Raw genomic sequence first — 17,941 nt, 5'->3', positions numbered from 1 at the left:
CTTTTTTCAAACGTTCTGTTTTCATCATGCTTTATTCTGACTGCCCTTGTTCTACGGAACAAATTCTACTGAATTCTCTAAATGTTACAGTGAGCTTGAAGGATGGGAGAGCTATGGAATAGCATCTTGGGTAACACACTTTTATGTCATTGTAATTCCAAGAATAAGTAGAATCTATGCTGGACTGTCTAGAGTTATTCATCCAGGAGGACTGTCTTCTTAGTTACACCCATAGGTGATCCCAGCAGCAATAACATAAATCATTTTACTCAAATCACAGCTTCCCTTGGTAAAATATCATCATGGGCTGGTAGTGTCACAGCTTGTTGCAGCAGGTACTGCCCTTCTTCTGGAGTACATGGTTTGCTAACCACCACACCTAATTCCTCCTAATAGTTCCCAGCTCTTGCCATCTAGGTAATGGAGAGCCTGCATCCTTGAATGGGCCACAACTGGTTGGTTTTCTTGGGGATGAGACTATTGCAAGGTGCAGTTTGATACAGTGATTGTACCGATGCCAGATGGCACATTAGCCGTTGTCTCATCACTGAAGAATGTTGTAATTCTCAGATGTGGGCTTGCTTTTACTGTGGATAGAACTGCAGCTTTCTTGATGCCTGCTCTAATGCAGCAGATGTCGCTTTCTACAAAGGTCACAAGATGACAAAAGCCATGCTTTAGGAATGAACATCTTGCATCCTTCAGTGTGTCATTCTTCTCTTAATCCTGCTGCTTCTATTTTTAGTTTATCAGTGACTTGAACGTTTTTTTACCAGAAGCATTCTGTTTTGCAGGTGAGAGTTTTGGACCTCAGAGTGCTGTTACCACAGATGCATCCTTCTCCATTCAAGATGTTCTAGAGAACAGCATTTACTACTTTCAGAGCGTCCACGAAAGCATTGAGCCAACAAGTGATGTTTTCAGCTTTTACGTGAGCGATGGCTTCAGCCAGTCTGAGGTGCACAGCATCAACATCACTATTCAGGTACGCCTGTGCTTTCTGGCTGCAAGAACACTCTCTTTTCACATAGACACTTGACTTTTTGAAGTACAGCTCCTTCTAGTTGTGAGCTTTCCTCACACCTTTATAATACGTGGGTAGGGGATTAGAGAGTTTCCTTCCTCTGAACTATTTCCTTGCCCTAGTACAGGAGTATATTTCCCCTGCCACACCAGAGAAGGGCTGTGCACTGCAGACTCTTATCAGGGCTTATTTCTCAGGTGTCTTCATCCTCTTAGAAGCAGCCACGTTATTGGGGAGATTTGGAGAGTCTGCTGTAGTCCGTCTGTTGATATTAGTGCCACTGCTGTCATAAAGTGCTCATTTCTCCTTGGCCTTTTCCCTTGTTTGACTTCGGGATCTGTGCAGCGGCGGAACGATGAGCCCCCAAAGATGGTGTTGGAGCCTGTCAGAGTGCATGAGAGCTCTAGTGTGGTTGTTACCAACGCCTCGCTCAACCTGCAGGACCTGGACACCCAGAACAGTGAGCTTGTCATTGTGGTTACTAAAAGTCCTGAACATGGTAAGTCCTGACAAGCTGGGGTGGGAGTAGGAACGTTCGTGTGTGTGTGTGTGTGTTTGTCTGTATCTGTAATAGCCCCTGATGTGAGAGGGAAGCCTGCTACATTTGTATGAAGCATGTTTAGATCAGCAGTGACATAACAGTCGCACTTCAGAGCAGACATGCTCTTTGATAGCTTTCCCAATCTGTGAGAGAGAGAAAAGGCAGACTGCACCCACTTCTCTGGAAAGCTCCCTTTTTTGTTATTCCATTTTCTATTGTGGGGTTCAGTTCCAAAGAACTGAGCATCTACCTGCAATGATAAAGAAAAGGCAAAGTGTACAGTGAAGGCAGTATGCAAAAAACTTCCATCAGTTCTTTTAGTAAAACCATGTTCACTTCCATGCATCGCACTGGGAGTCTGCATGCAAAGAGTGCCATGTCCTCCTCATAATTTTGATGCATCTGTTGTTTGTCAGGTCACCTTCGCAGAAGGCAGACTGCTGTGGAGCCCCTAGAGCATGGACACGTGCTGTCTTTGGGCTCATCCTTCACCTACCAGGACATTTTGGATGAGCTGATTGTTTATTCTCAGAGCGGTGCAGAAGCGCAGACGGATGAATTTGGCTTCTCCATTACAGATGGTCTCTACATGCAGACAGGGAAGCTGGAGTTCTCCATGGAGTTGCCAAAGAAGCAGCTGCCCACATTGACTGTCAACAGGGTCCTGCAGCTCCCCACTGGTATGGGGAGGGAGGGTGGAATGGTGTCACTTGTTTAGCCAGCCCTGTGGGAGAAATTCATCTCCTGCTGAATATAATTGCGTGGTGTAGGTGTAAACTCATGCCTCTTGCTTGACTGGGGAGGTCTTTTCCAAATAATCTCCTCATAACAGAGCCAGGATCAATTGTCTGTTCAAGGGGACAGGGGAAAAAGAATTACAGGCATAGATATTTTTGTGCATGCTGTAGTTAAGCACTGCCTCCCAAAAACAATTTCAGGGCTTTGTATTTGTTAGTTGAGAAGGAACATGTGAGAGCATCTAACCTCAGTTCTGACAGACAGCTGCCGGCTTTTCAGAAACTTTGTCTACACTCAATTCACATTTCTGAAAATGTGTCAGCTCTACTCAAGCTGTTATGTCTCTGTTGTGCAGGGCTGGTTAAGTATGGCATCATGCAAGGCTGAAAGCCACTTTTCCACGGCAGTGCAGTGCCCACACAGTTTTTATTCCAGGGCATTCCAGCAAGCCTAGTGAACAAGCAGTTGAGCAGGAACAAACCATATGCCTGGGACACTGCTGTGCCACAGTGGACATCCAGGTGGAGGATCCTTGTAGATGAGGCCTCTGTTTTACTTATGGTGGGGTTCTCCTTTCTCCCCCAGAAGTACCATATTCTGGTTCTGTAAAATGTGAGCTGCTATTTATACAGTGTGTCTAGTCTAGTCAGATCACTTAGCTGGATTGGCTGAAGCTATTTGTGAGCTTTTTCTTTCTCTGGTTCAGGCTCTGCAGCACGCATCACGGATCAACACTTGAAAGCAGCAGCTGTTTATCCAGGTGACACAATGATCAGATATGTCATGAAGAGAGATCCCAGCATGGGCCGTCTGCAGTTGACTGATACTGATAATCCAGTCGAGATCTCTGTCAGAGGGCCTGTCAAAAGTTTTACCCAGGCTAATATAAAGAAAGGTGAGAATGACTTTAGATAATCATGGCAAGTGAAATATGGCTGTCCCTTTATGGGGAAGGATGATTTGAAAAAGAAAAGGACAAGGAAGAAGGTAAGATAAGGTTGTTATGGTAGAATCACTAAGCAAGTATTAAGAAGTCTCTCTCAGCAGGAGAAAAAGAATAAAGAGAAAAAGCAATGAAACCTGAATCCAGGAGCTCTGTCAAGCTCCAGGTCCCTTGGCTTATATTTGTCAGCCTGCTTCCAAACTGGGAGTTACATGAAGTTACCTGTAATAAAGTGCCTCTTTTCTCCTCTCCCTTTCTCCAGGGCAAGTGGTTTACAGTCACAAGAAGGGGGATCCTGGTGGAAATTTTGCCTTCACCTTTGATGTGATTGATGCAGATGGCAACAGGCTGATGGACCAGTTTTTTCATATTAGTGTATTAGGTAAAAAGTAGTCAAAAGTTACATTTTCATTGCTGCAAAGCTTTATAGATGCCCATTCCACGTGTACAGCAAATTGAGATGGAATTCCTGAGATGCAGCTTTTATTCTCTGCCATTTTGAAGGCCTTTGAAGTTTGGAGTACGGGGAGGATCTGTGGCTGCAAAGATTAGTTCTTTGGCCTCTGACAGACTTCACTGGAAACGACATAAAGACATAAGAATTCCCTGTAATGTCTTCATTCTGTCCAGATTGTCTTCAAGACATTACATTGCTGTCCCTTCTGTTAATGACAAGTCCCAGAATATTCATTTTGAAATTATCACTCTGGGAGGGGTTCCCTTCTGAGGATGGCGTGTGACTATGCTGTCTTTTGCTTGTGAGCTAGTACCCAGTGGGAATAACACCAAGGAATGGAAAGAGACCATCTCTCCTAACTCTGCTTTGCATTTAACCCTTGCAGAGGACAGATTCCCGCCCTCTATCATCACTAACACAGGACTGGTCTTAGATGAGAACTCCTCAAAGAAGATCACAACGCTGCAGCTCTCTGCCACTGACCAGGACAGTGAGCCAGCCCAGCTCCAATACAAGCTCACCAAGCAGCCACAGCTGGGGCACCTGGAGCATGCAGCCTCCCCAGGTTAGTAGGATGACATTTTGATTGCTTGGGTGATCCTAACAGCAAAGCTCTGCAGACCTCTTGAGTCCTAAACATTCACTGCAGGAAAAATGAGCATGGAGGCAGCTGCACAGAAATATGTTTCCCGTTAGAAATTGATGGCCATTAGCTCAAAGGGCTGGAGGATAAGGCATGAAGGCACAGCAGCCTGGTAATTGCAGATGAGGATAAATTCAGCTGCTGAATTTATATCCCATGCCTTACCTGGTGGACTTAGCAGATCAGTCCAGCGCACTGTGTGAATCTCCTCTTTCAGTACTGACTGCTGCTTCGGCGTGACAGGCAAACCTTCAGCCTTCTCTGTGACCACAGAGAGTGCAGTGCCCTAAAGAATACATCCCCTAATGACCACGATAATAGAGCCCACGTCTGTGAATAGACACCTTCCTTTGCCTCCCTCTTGACCACAGTGCACCTTGGTACTTAAACTCCAGCCTCATCTTCAGCTATGCTCTGGAGAGGAGAAGGGGATTATGCAGTGAGTTCTTTTTGTGGCATGATGGATCTGCTAGCTAATGAAGTCTGGTAGTTCAGGGGGGTTTTGATCAATCCTGTGAAACTCAGAAAACAATTCCATGCAAATATGATCTGAATTTCAGAATTGCTTTCCATGCTCAGTTATCCACAAAGAGTATGAGTATTATATTCCTTGTTGCTGAATTAGTTTACATCTGTACTGTCATATAATACGCTGTTCTGATGTAGATTATACTCATCTAAGATATATTTCTTCTTAGAATTCTTGGAATTAGATTTCTCCTTGACAAGACATTGAAGTGTGTTTGCTGTGTTTTCAGAATGCAGTCAGTTCCTGTATAGCAGTTTCAGTGCATGGTTGGCCTCATAGCCTCACGGTGTAAGATGTACTCTGACACACATGTTGACAGAGTAGGAATAATGAATGAAAGATTTAAATAAGTAAACTCCCTGCTGGGAGAAAATTAAAAAGCAGTACTTCTGTCTGAGTTGCAAACTAATTGATGGATCTGGTTCTTTTGAAATCTGAAATAGATGGATTAAGGATTTTATTCCCCTTGTTACTGAAGATGTGACAATTCTGATTTTTTGTGTCCACGATGGACAAAGGTAGAGGGTTGTACAAACTGAAAGAGTTGTTCTCAGATTTAAATGACCTAAACCTAAGGAGAGAGTTCTGAAGTGCTCAAAAGGGAGCACAAACCTTTAAAGCTAATGAGCTCAAGGGAAACTTTGGCTAATCAACCATTCCTGGGTCATTTATTTAAGCCAAATCTCTCTATCTTAGCTATGTGGGATAGTAGCCTGTAGCCGTTTAACACGATAAACTAGCAAAAACCTTTTTTCTGGGTTTTTGTTCTTGATAAGAGCAGGAAAACTTGGCAAATACAGCAGTAAGGGTTAAAGGCTTGAGTGCTTTTTAAAATGTGTTTTGGCTACCTTTCTGTGTGTGTCACACTTAAGGACCTGTAAAAGTGTCAGTATAAATCAGCATGGAAAATGGAGCTTAGTCTGTTCTACATGCTGGGGTACAAGAAGGGGAAAATAAAGCAGAGAGTTTGAGAACATTTTTGTAAGCTGTGAGGCTGGGAATCTTCTGCCCATAGTCAGTGATACCATGATTAGATCAATCTTTCATGGTGGTGAGAATGAAAGAAAAAAAAGATTGAAACAGCTCCTGTTTTTGCACCAGTTTTTCTCTTGTTCTATAACAAGCAACTCATCCTGAATAGGGTGTGCCAGCAGTGAGAAGTGTTGTGAAGTCTGTAAAGGAGTTTATAGTTCTGTTTGTGGAAGTGCCTTTTTTCGTTTAGAAGTTGTTGAACAGAGTGTTCATGAGGTACAGCCTGAGTTAGAGCATGGCAAGTGAAGACTAAACACTTGTGGCTACATATGTCCAACGCCCTGCATTTTTCCCTGCCTCACTCCTTCTATATGCGTTATCCCCTATCGTTCTTTTTCTAGGGATAAAAATCAGTTCTTTCAGCCAGGCAGACTTGGCCTCTCGCAGCATCCAGTATGTTCACACTAGTGACACTGAAAAGCATACAGATGCCTTCACCTTCTCTGTGTCTGATGGAACAAATGAGGTAGGTCCCAGCATGAATTTTCCCCTGAGTCTGGGCAGACTGTTGATTCTGTAAGATGTGCTGGGAGTCTGTTCTCTTGTCCTGTCAAGAGAGAGATGCATGTAACATAGGAAGTGAAAAAAGCCATACATAAGCTTATAATTTAGCAATGGTGGTAACTCTTCCCTGCTGTGAGAGATGTTATGTACCACAGGGAGAGTTAAGAGCTCTGTGAAGGGGAGGGGCAGCCACCTGAGGTGTAGACCCATGAGACAGATTTACCAACATCTGATTTTCTTTTGTTTACCACTTGCTCATGGAGATCAGCTTTGATCCAGTGCACTGATAAAGCACCCAGAAGCAGTTAGACCCTCAAGATCTGCTTCCTACTTTCTGAAAAGGAAAATTTGTAGCTGCAAATAGAAAGGAACAAAGTACAGTGAGTGATTGAGGGAAGAGTGAGTGTCTACAAATGTCACAGAAAGCAGAAGAAGATATTAGTGGGGAGGGATAGAAGAGGTCAAGTTTATGTAATCTAAGCTTATAAGCTCACATTCACTCACTAAATAACTCCAGAAGGAACTGACCCAAACTCAGTGGGTGACTGTGATCTCCTTACAGTGTTACTGTTTGAATGGAGTTGTGCTCTTGTTGAACTGAATTCATCAATAGAGACTTTTCCTCCTATTCCAGGTCAGCCAGACATTTGACATCACCATAAACCCTGTGGATGATTCCTTACCGGTAGTGCAAAGCCTTGGGATGAGAGTTCAGGAAGGTGTGAGAAAAACCATCACAGAGTTTGAGCTTAAAGCAACAGATGCTGACACAAAGGTAAGGCTCCTCCCTCCCCTGCTCTGCTGCACATGTGGGCTATCAGAAAAGTGGGCTCGTGCTCAAAGAGAGAGATTACAGTGAGTGTCATCCCTCCCTGCTCATACCCCATCTGATAACATCAAACAAAGAGCTTGTGGGAGGCCCAGTTTGTATATAAATAGATGAATGACTGAACAAAGCAAAGCCCTGGCTTGAGAAATATGTGCTTCATCTGGGATATATCTGAGACGCATACAGCAAACCTGCATGCAAAATGTTTAAAAGTTATCATCAGAGCTAACCCTTGCCCTGTCCCTCTCCAAACATGGTGGATTTGACCAGAGCTTAGGTCCTGATACCAAGTTTATGCTTGACACGGATGAAAATGGCATTTCCTCCTGCTCCTTCTGGTCTGGCTTTTGGGGGAGAGACGAGAACAGGCAGAACTCAGGGTGAATCAATTCAGGGTCATCAGCTTTATCACCCTGTCTCGTTCATGCAGGCTGAGGCAATTACATTCACAGTTGTGCAGCCCCCTCGACACGGCCTGATTGAACACACCAGCAATGGGCAGCATTACCACCAAACCACCACCTTCACCATGGATGACATTTACCAGAACCGCATCAGCTACAGTCACGATGGAAGCAACTCGTTGAAGGATCGCTTTGCTTTCACTGTGTCCGATGGGACCAATCCCTTCTTCGTTATGGAGGATGGGGGGAAAAAGGTAAAGGGACAAAGGGAGGTGAGAGAGACCACAGAAATAGCTGATAGAAAGCTGCCTCCTCTCAGAGGAGGCAGATTTGGCTGCCGCTACTCCACAGAAGATAAAGGCTGAATATTCTTGGTTATGAGATCCTTTATAATTCTTCAGTGCTGTAACGGCAAGATTTGTGAATGCAGATTTGCTCTGGGATCTTGATCCTAATGAGCCAGAAAGGAAGCCAGGCTGAGAATATGGTGGCCAAGGCTTTGACTCCCAGAGTAACAGCTGTCTCTCTGAAACTTTGTCAGGTTATGACAGCAGCACCGCAGCGCTTCAGAATGGACATTCTCCCTGTGGATGATGGGACACCCAGGGTGGTCACCAACCAGGGTTTGCAATGGCTGGAGTATGTGGATGGCAAGGTAACTGGTTGTCTGGATTTGAATTAGATTGTTTCTCAAGTTGTTTCAGAAGAAAGAACTTCACAGGAGAATATTGTGACCCTTTGGCATTTTTGTTCTTGTGATAGACTGCAAGAGCCCCTCTGTGTTCTTGGAAAAGACAGGCGTGCAGGGATGCCTGCACTGTGGCTCCATTGGCTAATCCAGACAATGTGGCTCCAGAGCACAAAATTACTTCCTTCCCTTACATCAGCAGGCTTTTGTACATGCTTCTGGCTCTGTACAGCTCCTGCCCACCTTAACCAGACAGAGATGTCCTGCCCCTTGTCTCTCCTCCCCAGGGCAGTATATCTTCAGTTTTGCTGATGGCAGGGAATCTGTGATTATGTGCAGCAACAGCTGCACTGAAGATGTATGGCTTTCAAGATACAGGAATTTCTTGCTGTGGCATGCCTTTGTTTTGCTAAAGTCTAAACAAAACTGCAGGGAAGGTTATCTTGTGCTCATTTTTAAGGACTCACTCTTAACTGAAAACTTCAGTTCTTCCTAGGAAAAAGAGTTTGAAGGCACTGCATTAGAAAGCTGCATTAAGAAATGGCTGTCTCAGCTCAAATTCCTGACTTCAGTAAAAGCAATCCTACAGTCTTGGGCAGTTTAATTCTCTCTCTTATTTTCTCCTGCTTTTAAAGGTGTTTTCTTTTTAAAGAGAGAGCAAAACGTGGTGGAACTGAGGCACATCTGTTTCAAGTCATTTGAAAGTAGGTTACTATAAGCTGACTAAAGCAGCATGAACTGTCCTGAGTGAAACGTTAAAATCGAGACTGTTTGCAAATGCTTTTGTCAAGGTTGGGGCTTACCTCAGCATCATTGAGTCCACAGAGTGATGTTTTCCAGTTGAAACTGGAAGATTTTGTCATAGCTTTTAGCCTCAGCTAGGTAGGGCTTGGCAGCGTGCTTTGAATTTGCTTTTCTTTGAACCAGATTTTTTTAAAATTATTATTACTCCAGATCTGAGGCAGAATTTGAGTCCTTCCTATGCCGTCAAATTTCATGTGGGGTGTAGCTAAGGGCTCCGCAGCCTCTGTGTGTCCAAGGCCACTCTGTTCCATGCTTTTAAACCTCCCTCATGGAGTACTGCAGGGTGGTAGGTCTTTTTGGATGACTGGTTAAAAAGACTTGCACTGCTTGATCTTCACAGTTTAAGTCCATTGGTTTGGCTTTAATCCAGGCAACCAATCTAATCACTAAGAAGGAATTACTGACCACCGATCCCGACACAGATGACAAACAGCTGATCTATGAGATAACAAATGTTCCCAGGAATGGTTATGTGGAGAACAAGCTGAAACCAGGAACAACTGTGACCACATTTTCTCAGGGTATGGAAGATGGGCTATGTGTTGTTGCTTTTTTCTTCATCTGCTTCAGTTTGTCAAAATAGCCTATATATGGGGGGAAGAAATGGTGGGAGGGATGAAGAAAAGGAGTAAAATCATATTACTGACTTCAGGGTAGACTCACTGCCTGATCAGAAGAGCGGTGCTCTCTTTTGAAGTCTCCAAATTTTGTCCAAAAGTAAGAAATGAACTTCACTTCTTGTTGATTGCAGAAATCCTGTAATTTGTGCCATCCTGTGTCCTGTAATATGCCCTCCTTCTCCAGGTTAGAGCTAGAGGCTTGGCTTGGGACATAATAGGTTGTAGATTTTGCATGTGATCCTAAGGTCAAGGAGATGTTTATCCAGCAGTACAAAGTCAGCAGCATGTAAAAAGTTCAGTCTTCCGGGACTGTGGGTCCTCCATTAGCAACAAGAGGTGAGAGAGTAACTCTGCTTCATACCCACTGTGCTCTTTCTCATTGCTCCCTCCAGCCTCCCCCAGGCAGGATGAGAGTGAACGGGCAGCACAGCGTTTAGCATTTCTGGTACTGCAGTTTGCAGAGCCTCATGCCATGCTGCACGAGGTCCTGTACAAATGCAGTCAGCAGTTCTTACTCATCAGCCAGCCAAGCCTGGTGTCCTGTGTGCTCAGGAAAAAAAAGGGTAAAAATAAAAAAGGAAAAAAAGAGGAAAAGACCTATGTTATTTTAGAGCTGGAGCCATCTCAGCAGTGAGAAGCCCTGCTAGGACATTCCAGCTTATGGAAAAGAGCTGAAACCTGCTGCACAAGCAAGTTCATATTCCATGCATTTGATTAAAACTTCTTTAAATTTACTGTATTTTTAAATATTGCAAATAAAGACTAGACAAGGAGATGTCTTGTTGCCTCTTTTAGGCTGGCTTTTGGCACAGATAGGATGTGGAAGTTAGCGTGTAGCAGCATAAAGGGCCTGTGGAGACCCTGATGCTGTGGCTGCATGTCTGTGCTGCTCACTATGTTCTGCATGGGCTCATTGGATGTCTCCTCCCACAGAGGATGTGAACCAGGGCCTTATTCAGTATGTGTTGCATGAGGAGAAGGTTCAGGAGACTACAGACAGTTTTCAGTTTCTCGTGAAGGACAGCAAACCCAATGTGGTCCGTGGCAATGTCTTCCACATTCAGTGGTCTCTCCTCAGCTTTACGTACAGCAGGTAAAGGGCACGGGGCTTACAGCATTCTGCTGACAATTTGGGTCTTAACAGGGTTGGGCAGGCAGAACTCTATTATCTGATGGGCCCACAACATGAGGATAGAATCCTGGGGCAGGTACCATCAAATAAGCCTGTTTCCTGATGCCTAGTCAGGACTGAGGACTTACTATTGCACCACACACAGCAGTCGTGCTGCTGATTTGTAAGTGTGCTGGGGGAGCCAACCATGTGTTTCAGTGAGGAGAGGGGCCTGCTGATGCTGGGTTACACCCTAGAGCAGGATTGCTGAATAGCTGACATCTGCCCAAGTCCCTGGTTGTTAGCATCCTGTGCGTTTTTGTGCAGACAACAGTCAGCTTGAGTTTGTTGGTGTCAGTTTAAACAGTTTGCTATCCAGCATGAGCGTCTTGCCCATGTTCCTATAGGATGCCAGCGCCCTCAGTTTGTGCATTAAGTAGTGACTGTTATTTGTCTCTGCTCAATACATTTCCAGCTACAACGTCAGTGAGAGTGCTGGCTCTGTGAGCGTCACCGTGCGGCGGATTGGTAACCTCAACCAGTATGCCATTGTCTTGTGCCGCACGGAGCAGGGAACAGCCACTTCCAGCTCTGGTTCACAGTCTGGAGAGCAGGACTATGTGGAGTACGCAGGACAGGTAGGCTGGGGAAGGGGGCAGAGGAGGGAGGAATCATCTCAACGCTCTGTCTGTACATACTGCCACTGGGGTGACAGTGAAGGCAGGGCACACTGGGAAACTGGTGGAGAGCAGCAGCTTGCTTCTAATCATTATGGCTAAGCTTGTAAACTGGGTTACGTTTTCACCTGTTCCCCAGTATGGAATGCCTGGACATTGCTGTTACAATTTTTTTTCTGTTTTTACCCTGACAGCTCCCTTGTGGTGTGTGATTGATGCGTAGTGAGGGTGAGAAGGATGGAGAAGTAGGGCCCAGCACTTCAAAGATGGAGCATGATGTGAATTGAATAATTTCAGTGCCTCTTGGAAGGGTGAAAAGTGATGCAGCTGTCATCTAAATCATTAGTCTGCGTTAAAACACAGTAGCATCTATAATACTTCTTCTAGAAAAGCTGAATCTGAGTTGGAAGAACACTGTTGTTACATTGTTCCTACAGTTGGTCATTGCAGCTGTTGGGCATGAGCTTCCCATCCACGTTTTGAGTTTTTTCCTGTTCCTCCAGATGGAAACATAGTGCAGTGCTGTGTGTTTTCTGCTTAGGCAGCACTCTTTTTGCCTTCATCTCCAGGAGCTGAAACTCCTGAAGATTTGGCTTCACTGTAGTTTTATATATGTTGCTAGGACTTTTCTCTGACTGCAGCCATTTCTTTCTCCACAATCCTTATAACAGAGACTCTAGGATTTTGTGAAAAATTCCACTGTCTTCCCAGTGCTATGCATGGGATTGTTACCTCCATCCTTTCACTTTGTTTTCCTTATGCAGTTAAGGACTGCATTAATCATCCTCAGTACTGGGAATTCATAGTCACATCTTTTACCCAGAGGCTCCTTGGAAACTTTCAGAAAGCCCACTTTTCCTGCTGATTAACTCTTTCTCTCTTGTCCTGCACTGTGTAAATTCTTGGGTTTTACAGCTGTTGCTAATCTGATAGAAGCGTTGCCATAACTTTGAGCATATTTCAGCAATACTTCTTTCAGTTTAAGGAACTTTTGTGGCCAAGAGTGAAGTTCACCAAGTGCTCATTCAGGGGACCTCTGTGGCTTGGTGAAGTTTATAGTCCCTGTGATTTTAAGATTCCCAGTAGAACTGATAAGAACATTAAAGGGACTCTTCCTTTTTTGAAAGATAATGTGCTTGCCTGGATAGGAATGTCACTTAAAGTCATGCAAAAGTCCAAAAGCATGAAGGCAGAAGGCCTCAGGGCTTGCCTACACACTGCATTTGCTGCTGCCTTTGACCTCTCCTAGTCATTTATTGTTGGCTAAGGTTGGTGTGTAGTGCTGCATGTGCAGGGTGTGTACCTGAGGAAGGGGTAAGGCAGAAGGGGCAGGAAATTTTCAGTCTCCTGCAGACCACTTGCTGCCTTCCAGGTGCAGTTTGAAGAGCGGGAAGACACCAAGGCCTGCACCATCGTCATTAACGATGATGACGTCTTTGAGAGCTCCGAGAGCTTCACTGTGGAGCTCAGCATGCCAGCCTATGCTCTGCTGGGGAACATCACCCAGGCCACAGTCACCATCACAGACACTGAGGATGAGCCCATGCTGCAGTTCGACAAGAAGACGTACCACGTCAGTGAGAGTGCTGGGTTTCTCTCTGCGCCTGTTGAAAGGAAAGGTGGGTTGAATCTGAACCCACCCTGCCAGAAGGTGGATGAGGAGCCCTGGAGATGATAGCCAAGACATAAGGCACTTGTGGACAGGCTGTGAAGTAGCTTTGTAGAATCATAGAATCATAGAATCACAAGGTTGGAAACGACCTATAAGATCATCCAGTCCAACCGTCTCCTTATCACCATTGCCACCACTAGTACTAAAAGTACCACTGATTTGTGGTACAGATCAGAAGACAAGAAACAACGCATGAGAGGTGGCTTAATTTTTTTTTTTTGTTCCCCAGCTCTGCTTTTAAGATTCACCAAACAAATTAAAGCTCCCTGCTCTTGAATCCATCTCTTCTCTCAGCATGAGCAGGAGCAGACCTTTGTATTTATTTACTGCTTCTCTGTGATTTAGATACCATGTTTTGAGTAGACCCTATCACTGCGCCCTACATTCTTTCATAGACAAGTGCCAAAGTGCCATCTATTTCCTGGCCGTAGTAACCAAGAGTTCAGATTTGGAGTGTGCCTGGAAGTGAGGCCTGAGGCAGCTTTGGTGCAATTTTAGGAACAGGGATGGTGTTCTTCCCACTTTCTATAGCAAATACCGCTTTGTTACTTTAGTCAACATCTGATTTCCTCTACCAAATAGAGTATTTCCATAAAGTTACATTTTTTTTCTGTTGCACTTTAGGAGATGCTGGCAGCACTGTGTCTGCTGTCTGCTACACTGTTCCCAAATCAGCCAAAGGAAGCAGCCTTTATATGCTGGAGTCTGGCTCTGACTTCAAGTCCCGAGGGATGACAGAAGACAGCCGCATAGTTTTTGGACCAGGTGTTACCATGTCGACTTGTGATGTCATGCTGATCGATGACAGTGAATATGAAGAAGAAGAGGAGTTTGAGATAGTATTGGCCGATGCTTCGGAAAACGCACGCATTGGCAGCCGGGCTTCAGCCAGCGTCTTCATCGGTGGTCCCAATGATGCCTCAACAGTGTTCCTGGGAAATGCCACATTCACCGTCAGTGAGGCTGCAGGTGAGGAGTGGTAGGGGTTTCCACTAGGATGAGGTGTCAGAAAGTGTGATTTGCAGCACAGCAGCAGCATCATATAACATCTGTGTAAGGTTATAGTATTTCCCTCCTGCCCTGAGTGGAGAGGGCTGAGAGTTGTTCTCTGCAACAGCCTGTGTTCTGCAAGGGGCAGTAATGATGGAAAAAGCGCCCGCTGAAGATTGAGGAATATTTTTTGTTGTATGAGCCTGTTTTCTGATCTTGGTTGTCTCTCACGATGCAGGAAACATTGAAATTCCAGTTCTCCGGCACGGACCTGATCTTTCAACCCCCACATCAGTGTGGTGTGCCACTCGGACATCAGACCCTCCATCTGCCAGCCCAGGAGTCGATTATGTCCCCAGCTCCAGAAAAATAGAGTTCAGGCCAGGCAAGACAGAAGAGGTGAGGAGCCACTTAGTCTCCTGATGAGTGTTCTCTGTCTGAGGATGCTTCTTCTCCCTCATGTATGTGCACACTCTGTGTTTGCCATTTGACAATCTTGAAAATCCTCTGGAGGCCACCTGAGAATTGTAAATGAAACTGCTATGCAGATTCCCATCAGATTAGCACTCCCGCTACAAAAGATAGTCAGATCACGTCTCCTAGGATAAAAGTTGTCTCTTCCCTTTTCTCTGAACTGATAAGCCCAGTTTATCTATATCATTGTTGCCATTGATTAGTGATGTTAGGAGAGGCCCAACATAACTGCAGCATTAGACAACCAAAAACAAGTACCAGAAAGGATGACGTTTTCACATTTTTGAAAGTGGGACTTCTGCTTTCCTTCTAGTTCTGCACTCTGACAATCCTGGATGATGCTCAGTACCCAGTGATAGAAGGGCTGGAGACATTTGTTGTTTATCTCAGCTCACCCCATGGAGCTGAGCTGATAAAGCCCTTCCAAGCAATTGTGGCCATTAATGACATCATCCAAGATGGTAAGTTGTTTACCACAGTTCTGTCTGGATCACCTTACCTCTTACTTAACACTTGCATGCAGCAAGAAGCTAGTCCAAGTGAGATTACTCCTAGGTCTGATTTAACCTGTTTTCCTGGGATCCTCTCGTTCCATTTGGATGCCCTGTTTCTGTCCGTGCATCACTATTCACGTGAGCTTGGAGACTTCAAAAGTGCAGAACATGAATTCTGCTGTAGTGTTCACTCACCTTCAGCCACACTCCTCTGCACAGAGCTCCATCCTCATTCATGCTTTCTATGGACTGAAGTCTCTCTTAACTATGTGAGGATGTTTCATCCTCCTGTTTCTGTTGTTTCCCTTCATTCCTCTCATCTCCTATTTCTGTTCCTCTCTCATGTTTGTTTCTTTAAGGACAGCACACACTGTATAATCTAACTTTGTAATAGTCCTTTATGCTGCTATAGCTGTATCTTCTATGTCTGTCTACAGACAGTAGGATAATGCTTTGAGACTTAGCACGTATTTCAGTACTGAGTCCTCATGTAATCCCTTCTTGACATGCCCCGCAAACACAATCCCTGCACTGCCAGACCTGTCTTGCTCTTCAGCACATTGGAACAGCACTACAGTGTTAGAGAAGGAGCGGGTTTCACGAGCCACTGGAATGAGTGACTTAAAGACAATGAGTAGGGGTATCTTTTTTCTGAAGTGCTGTGGGGTCAGCCAGCCCTGTGCTCTTAGGAAGGCAGATAGCAGTCATGATCGCTTGTTAATTTGAAATGAAATCCTTTACTGAGGCATAATAAAGCTGCCATTTCATTCTTTGTCTGTCAGACTGTGCAGCAATTCTCCAGAGCTGTATATGCCTGGAACACTTCCTGGCACTGTGGAACTGACTCGTCACTCTGGGATTCCAGCGTTGCCTGACTTTTTCGTTGTTTTTTTTGTTTGTTTTGCTTTGTTTTTTCTTTGTGCAGTACCAAGCATGCAGTTCACCAAGGATGTGTTCACAGTGAGGGAAAAGGAGGGTGCACTACACATCCCCATCTTCCGCACCGGCGACCTGAGCTATGAGTCTTCTGTGAGGTGCTACACCCAGAGCCAGACAGCAGAGGTCACGGAGGACTTTGCAGAGAGGAGAAATGCAGACGAGTCCCGCATCACTTTCTTGAAAGGGGAGAAGGTGAGCTGAACCTGGCTTATGGAGAGAGTGAAGAACCACTGAAAGGAGTGGTGCAGATCTCCTCCGTGACTCTGCATTGTTAGAAGGAGCTGACAGTGGCTGTCAGAACTTATGTAGATGCTTATGGTCATAAATCGTTCTGGTTCTGGAAATACGACTTGTCTCTGAATGAAGGTCTTTGTTTCATAACAGAACTGATTAAGATGTGAAATGCAAATCCTCTGTCAATCAGACTCAGGATTGTTGTAGCAAACAAGGATGGATTTGTGGAACTGCGTTTCTCCATGCAGAGTAGCCTTAAAAATAGAAGGGTTCCTCTTCCAAGACTGACAGTGCTCAGACATTAAATCCAGACAGTGAGGAAACAGGGTAATCTTCCAGTGGCTTCAGGGAATTTATCAGTGTCTTCTATTATCTCCTCTTCTCTTGGCTTTAGGTGAAAAACTGCAGTGTTTACATCCGTGATGACTCTGCCTTTGAACCAGAGGAGCAGTTCCATGTCTATCTTGGTAGTCCGCTTGGAAACCATTGGAGTGGAGCTAGGATTGGAAAGACAGACATGGCAACTGTGACCATCACCAATGATGAAGACGGTAAGAGAGTAGGCTCAGCAAGTTGTGGGAGCCGTAGCGTAGGGTATGGTTCCAAGGCCATCAACACAGTCTCAATAACATGGTTCCAACAGATCTATTTTGTTATTTCTTATGGAAATACCAATTTGTCTGCTGGAGAACTACAGACTTGTATGCTGGACCGTCACATGGTCGCTGGTGTGGGTGCTTTGTGCACTGGTGTAATCGTATGGGAGAGATCGAATAACACCCAATTTGATTCAGTTTGTCCCAAGCCCCTGCAATTGTATAGGTCACAGCTGTGCTTCTCCTAGGAGATGTTGCCTTTTCTCCAGTGTCTCACGCTGGAGAGATCCACGAGGAAAGAAGGGGGCTGCCAGGGGTGATGTGGAATGGAGGCTATAGTGCCACTGCATGGAATGGATTGAGTACATATGGTTCCATGGAAGACAGGGGCATAAGATTTGTGTGCCATGCTCCAAAGCCCAAAGCACAGGAATGGGGCTTTACCCCACTCCTTGCCCTAGTACACATCCAACCCTAACAGCTGCAGCTTTGGCCCCTGCTTTGAGGAGCCCCCTGCTCGGTAGACATGTAGATACAGTCTAAAAGGAGCTGGACTTGGCTCAGCCCAGTTGCTGAGTACATTTAGTTCATCTGTAAACAGCTGCTGTGCGAATGTGGGGTTTTTTTCTTCACTTTTCTTTATAGCACCCACCATTGAGTTTGAGGAAGCTGCATACCAAGTACGGGAGCCACCTGGACCAGAGGGCGTCACTGCTTTAAATATCAAAGTGGTCCGGAGAGGAGATCAGAACAGGACCTCAAAAGTGCGCTGTAGCACTCGTGATGGCTCAGCTCAGGCCGGAGTGGATTACTACCCCAAGAGTCGAGTGCTCAAATTCAGCCCAGGTAAAGAGTTCTTGGAGGGGAGGTCGGAGCTGGTGGTGTCACCAGAGATATCAGGAAGGATATTAGGAAGGAGCACTGAAGGAAAACATGAAATTTAGACAAAGAGACTTTTTGTATTAGACTTGCAACACAGCACCAGTTTAACTGGTCTT

General features: G+C 45.1%; 1 protein-coding gene across 1 annotated transcript in view; it reads left to right on the top strand.

Annotated features, from left to right (window-relative positions):
* FRAS1 (Fraser extracellular matrix complex subunit 1) overlaps positions 1 to 17,941 on the top strand; it is a 164,455-nt gene that overhangs the window by 133,327 nt on the left and 13,187 nt on the right. Inside the window, exons 41-60 of the mRNA XM_048940939.1 lie at positions 795 to 985; positions 1,370 to 1,523; positions 1,982 to 2,245; positions 3,010 to 3,198; positions 3,509 to 3,628; positions 4,089 to 4,268; positions 6,249 to 6,373; positions 7,046 to 7,186; positions 7,671 to 7,898; positions 8,186 to 8,299; positions 9,507 to 9,657; positions 10,690 to 10,849; positions 11,343 to 11,505; positions 12,917 to 13,163; positions 13,841 to 14,185; positions 14,445 to 14,605; positions 14,994 to 15,141; positions 16,100 to 16,305; positions 16,742 to 16,898; positions 17,589 to 17,789. Coding sequence (XP_048796896.1) covers positions 795 to 985; positions 1,370 to 1,523; positions 1,982 to 2,245; positions 3,010 to 3,198; positions 3,509 to 3,628; positions 4,089 to 4,268; positions 6,249 to 6,373; positions 7,046 to 7,186; positions 7,671 to 7,898; positions 8,186 to 8,299; positions 9,507 to 9,657; positions 10,690 to 10,849; positions 11,343 to 11,505; positions 12,917 to 13,163; positions 13,841 to 14,185; positions 14,445 to 14,605; positions 14,994 to 15,141; positions 16,100 to 16,305; positions 16,742 to 16,898; positions 17,589 to 17,789 — 3,645 coding nt within the window. The remainder of the gene's footprint in view (positions 1 to 794; positions 986 to 1,369; positions 1,524 to 1,981; positions 2,246 to 3,009; positions 3,199 to 3,508; positions 3,629 to 4,088; positions 4,269 to 6,248; positions 6,374 to 7,045; positions 7,187 to 7,670; positions 7,899 to 8,185; positions 8,300 to 9,506; positions 9,658 to 10,689; positions 10,850 to 11,342; positions 11,506 to 12,916; positions 13,164 to 13,840; positions 14,186 to 14,444; positions 14,606 to 14,993; positions 15,142 to 16,099; positions 16,306 to 16,741; positions 16,899 to 17,588; positions 17,790 to 17,941) is intronic.

Source organism: Lagopus muta, chromosome 4 (assembly GCF_023343835.1).
Source record: "Lagopus muta isolate bLagMut1 chromosome 4, bLagMut1 primary, whole genome shotgun sequence".
NCBI classification, from domain to species: Eukaryota; Metazoa; Chordata; class Aves; order Galliformes; family Phasianidae; genus Lagopus; species Lagopus muta.
Note: the sequence above shows the minus strand (reverse complement) of the source record. Positions and strands in the feature narration are given on the sequence as shown.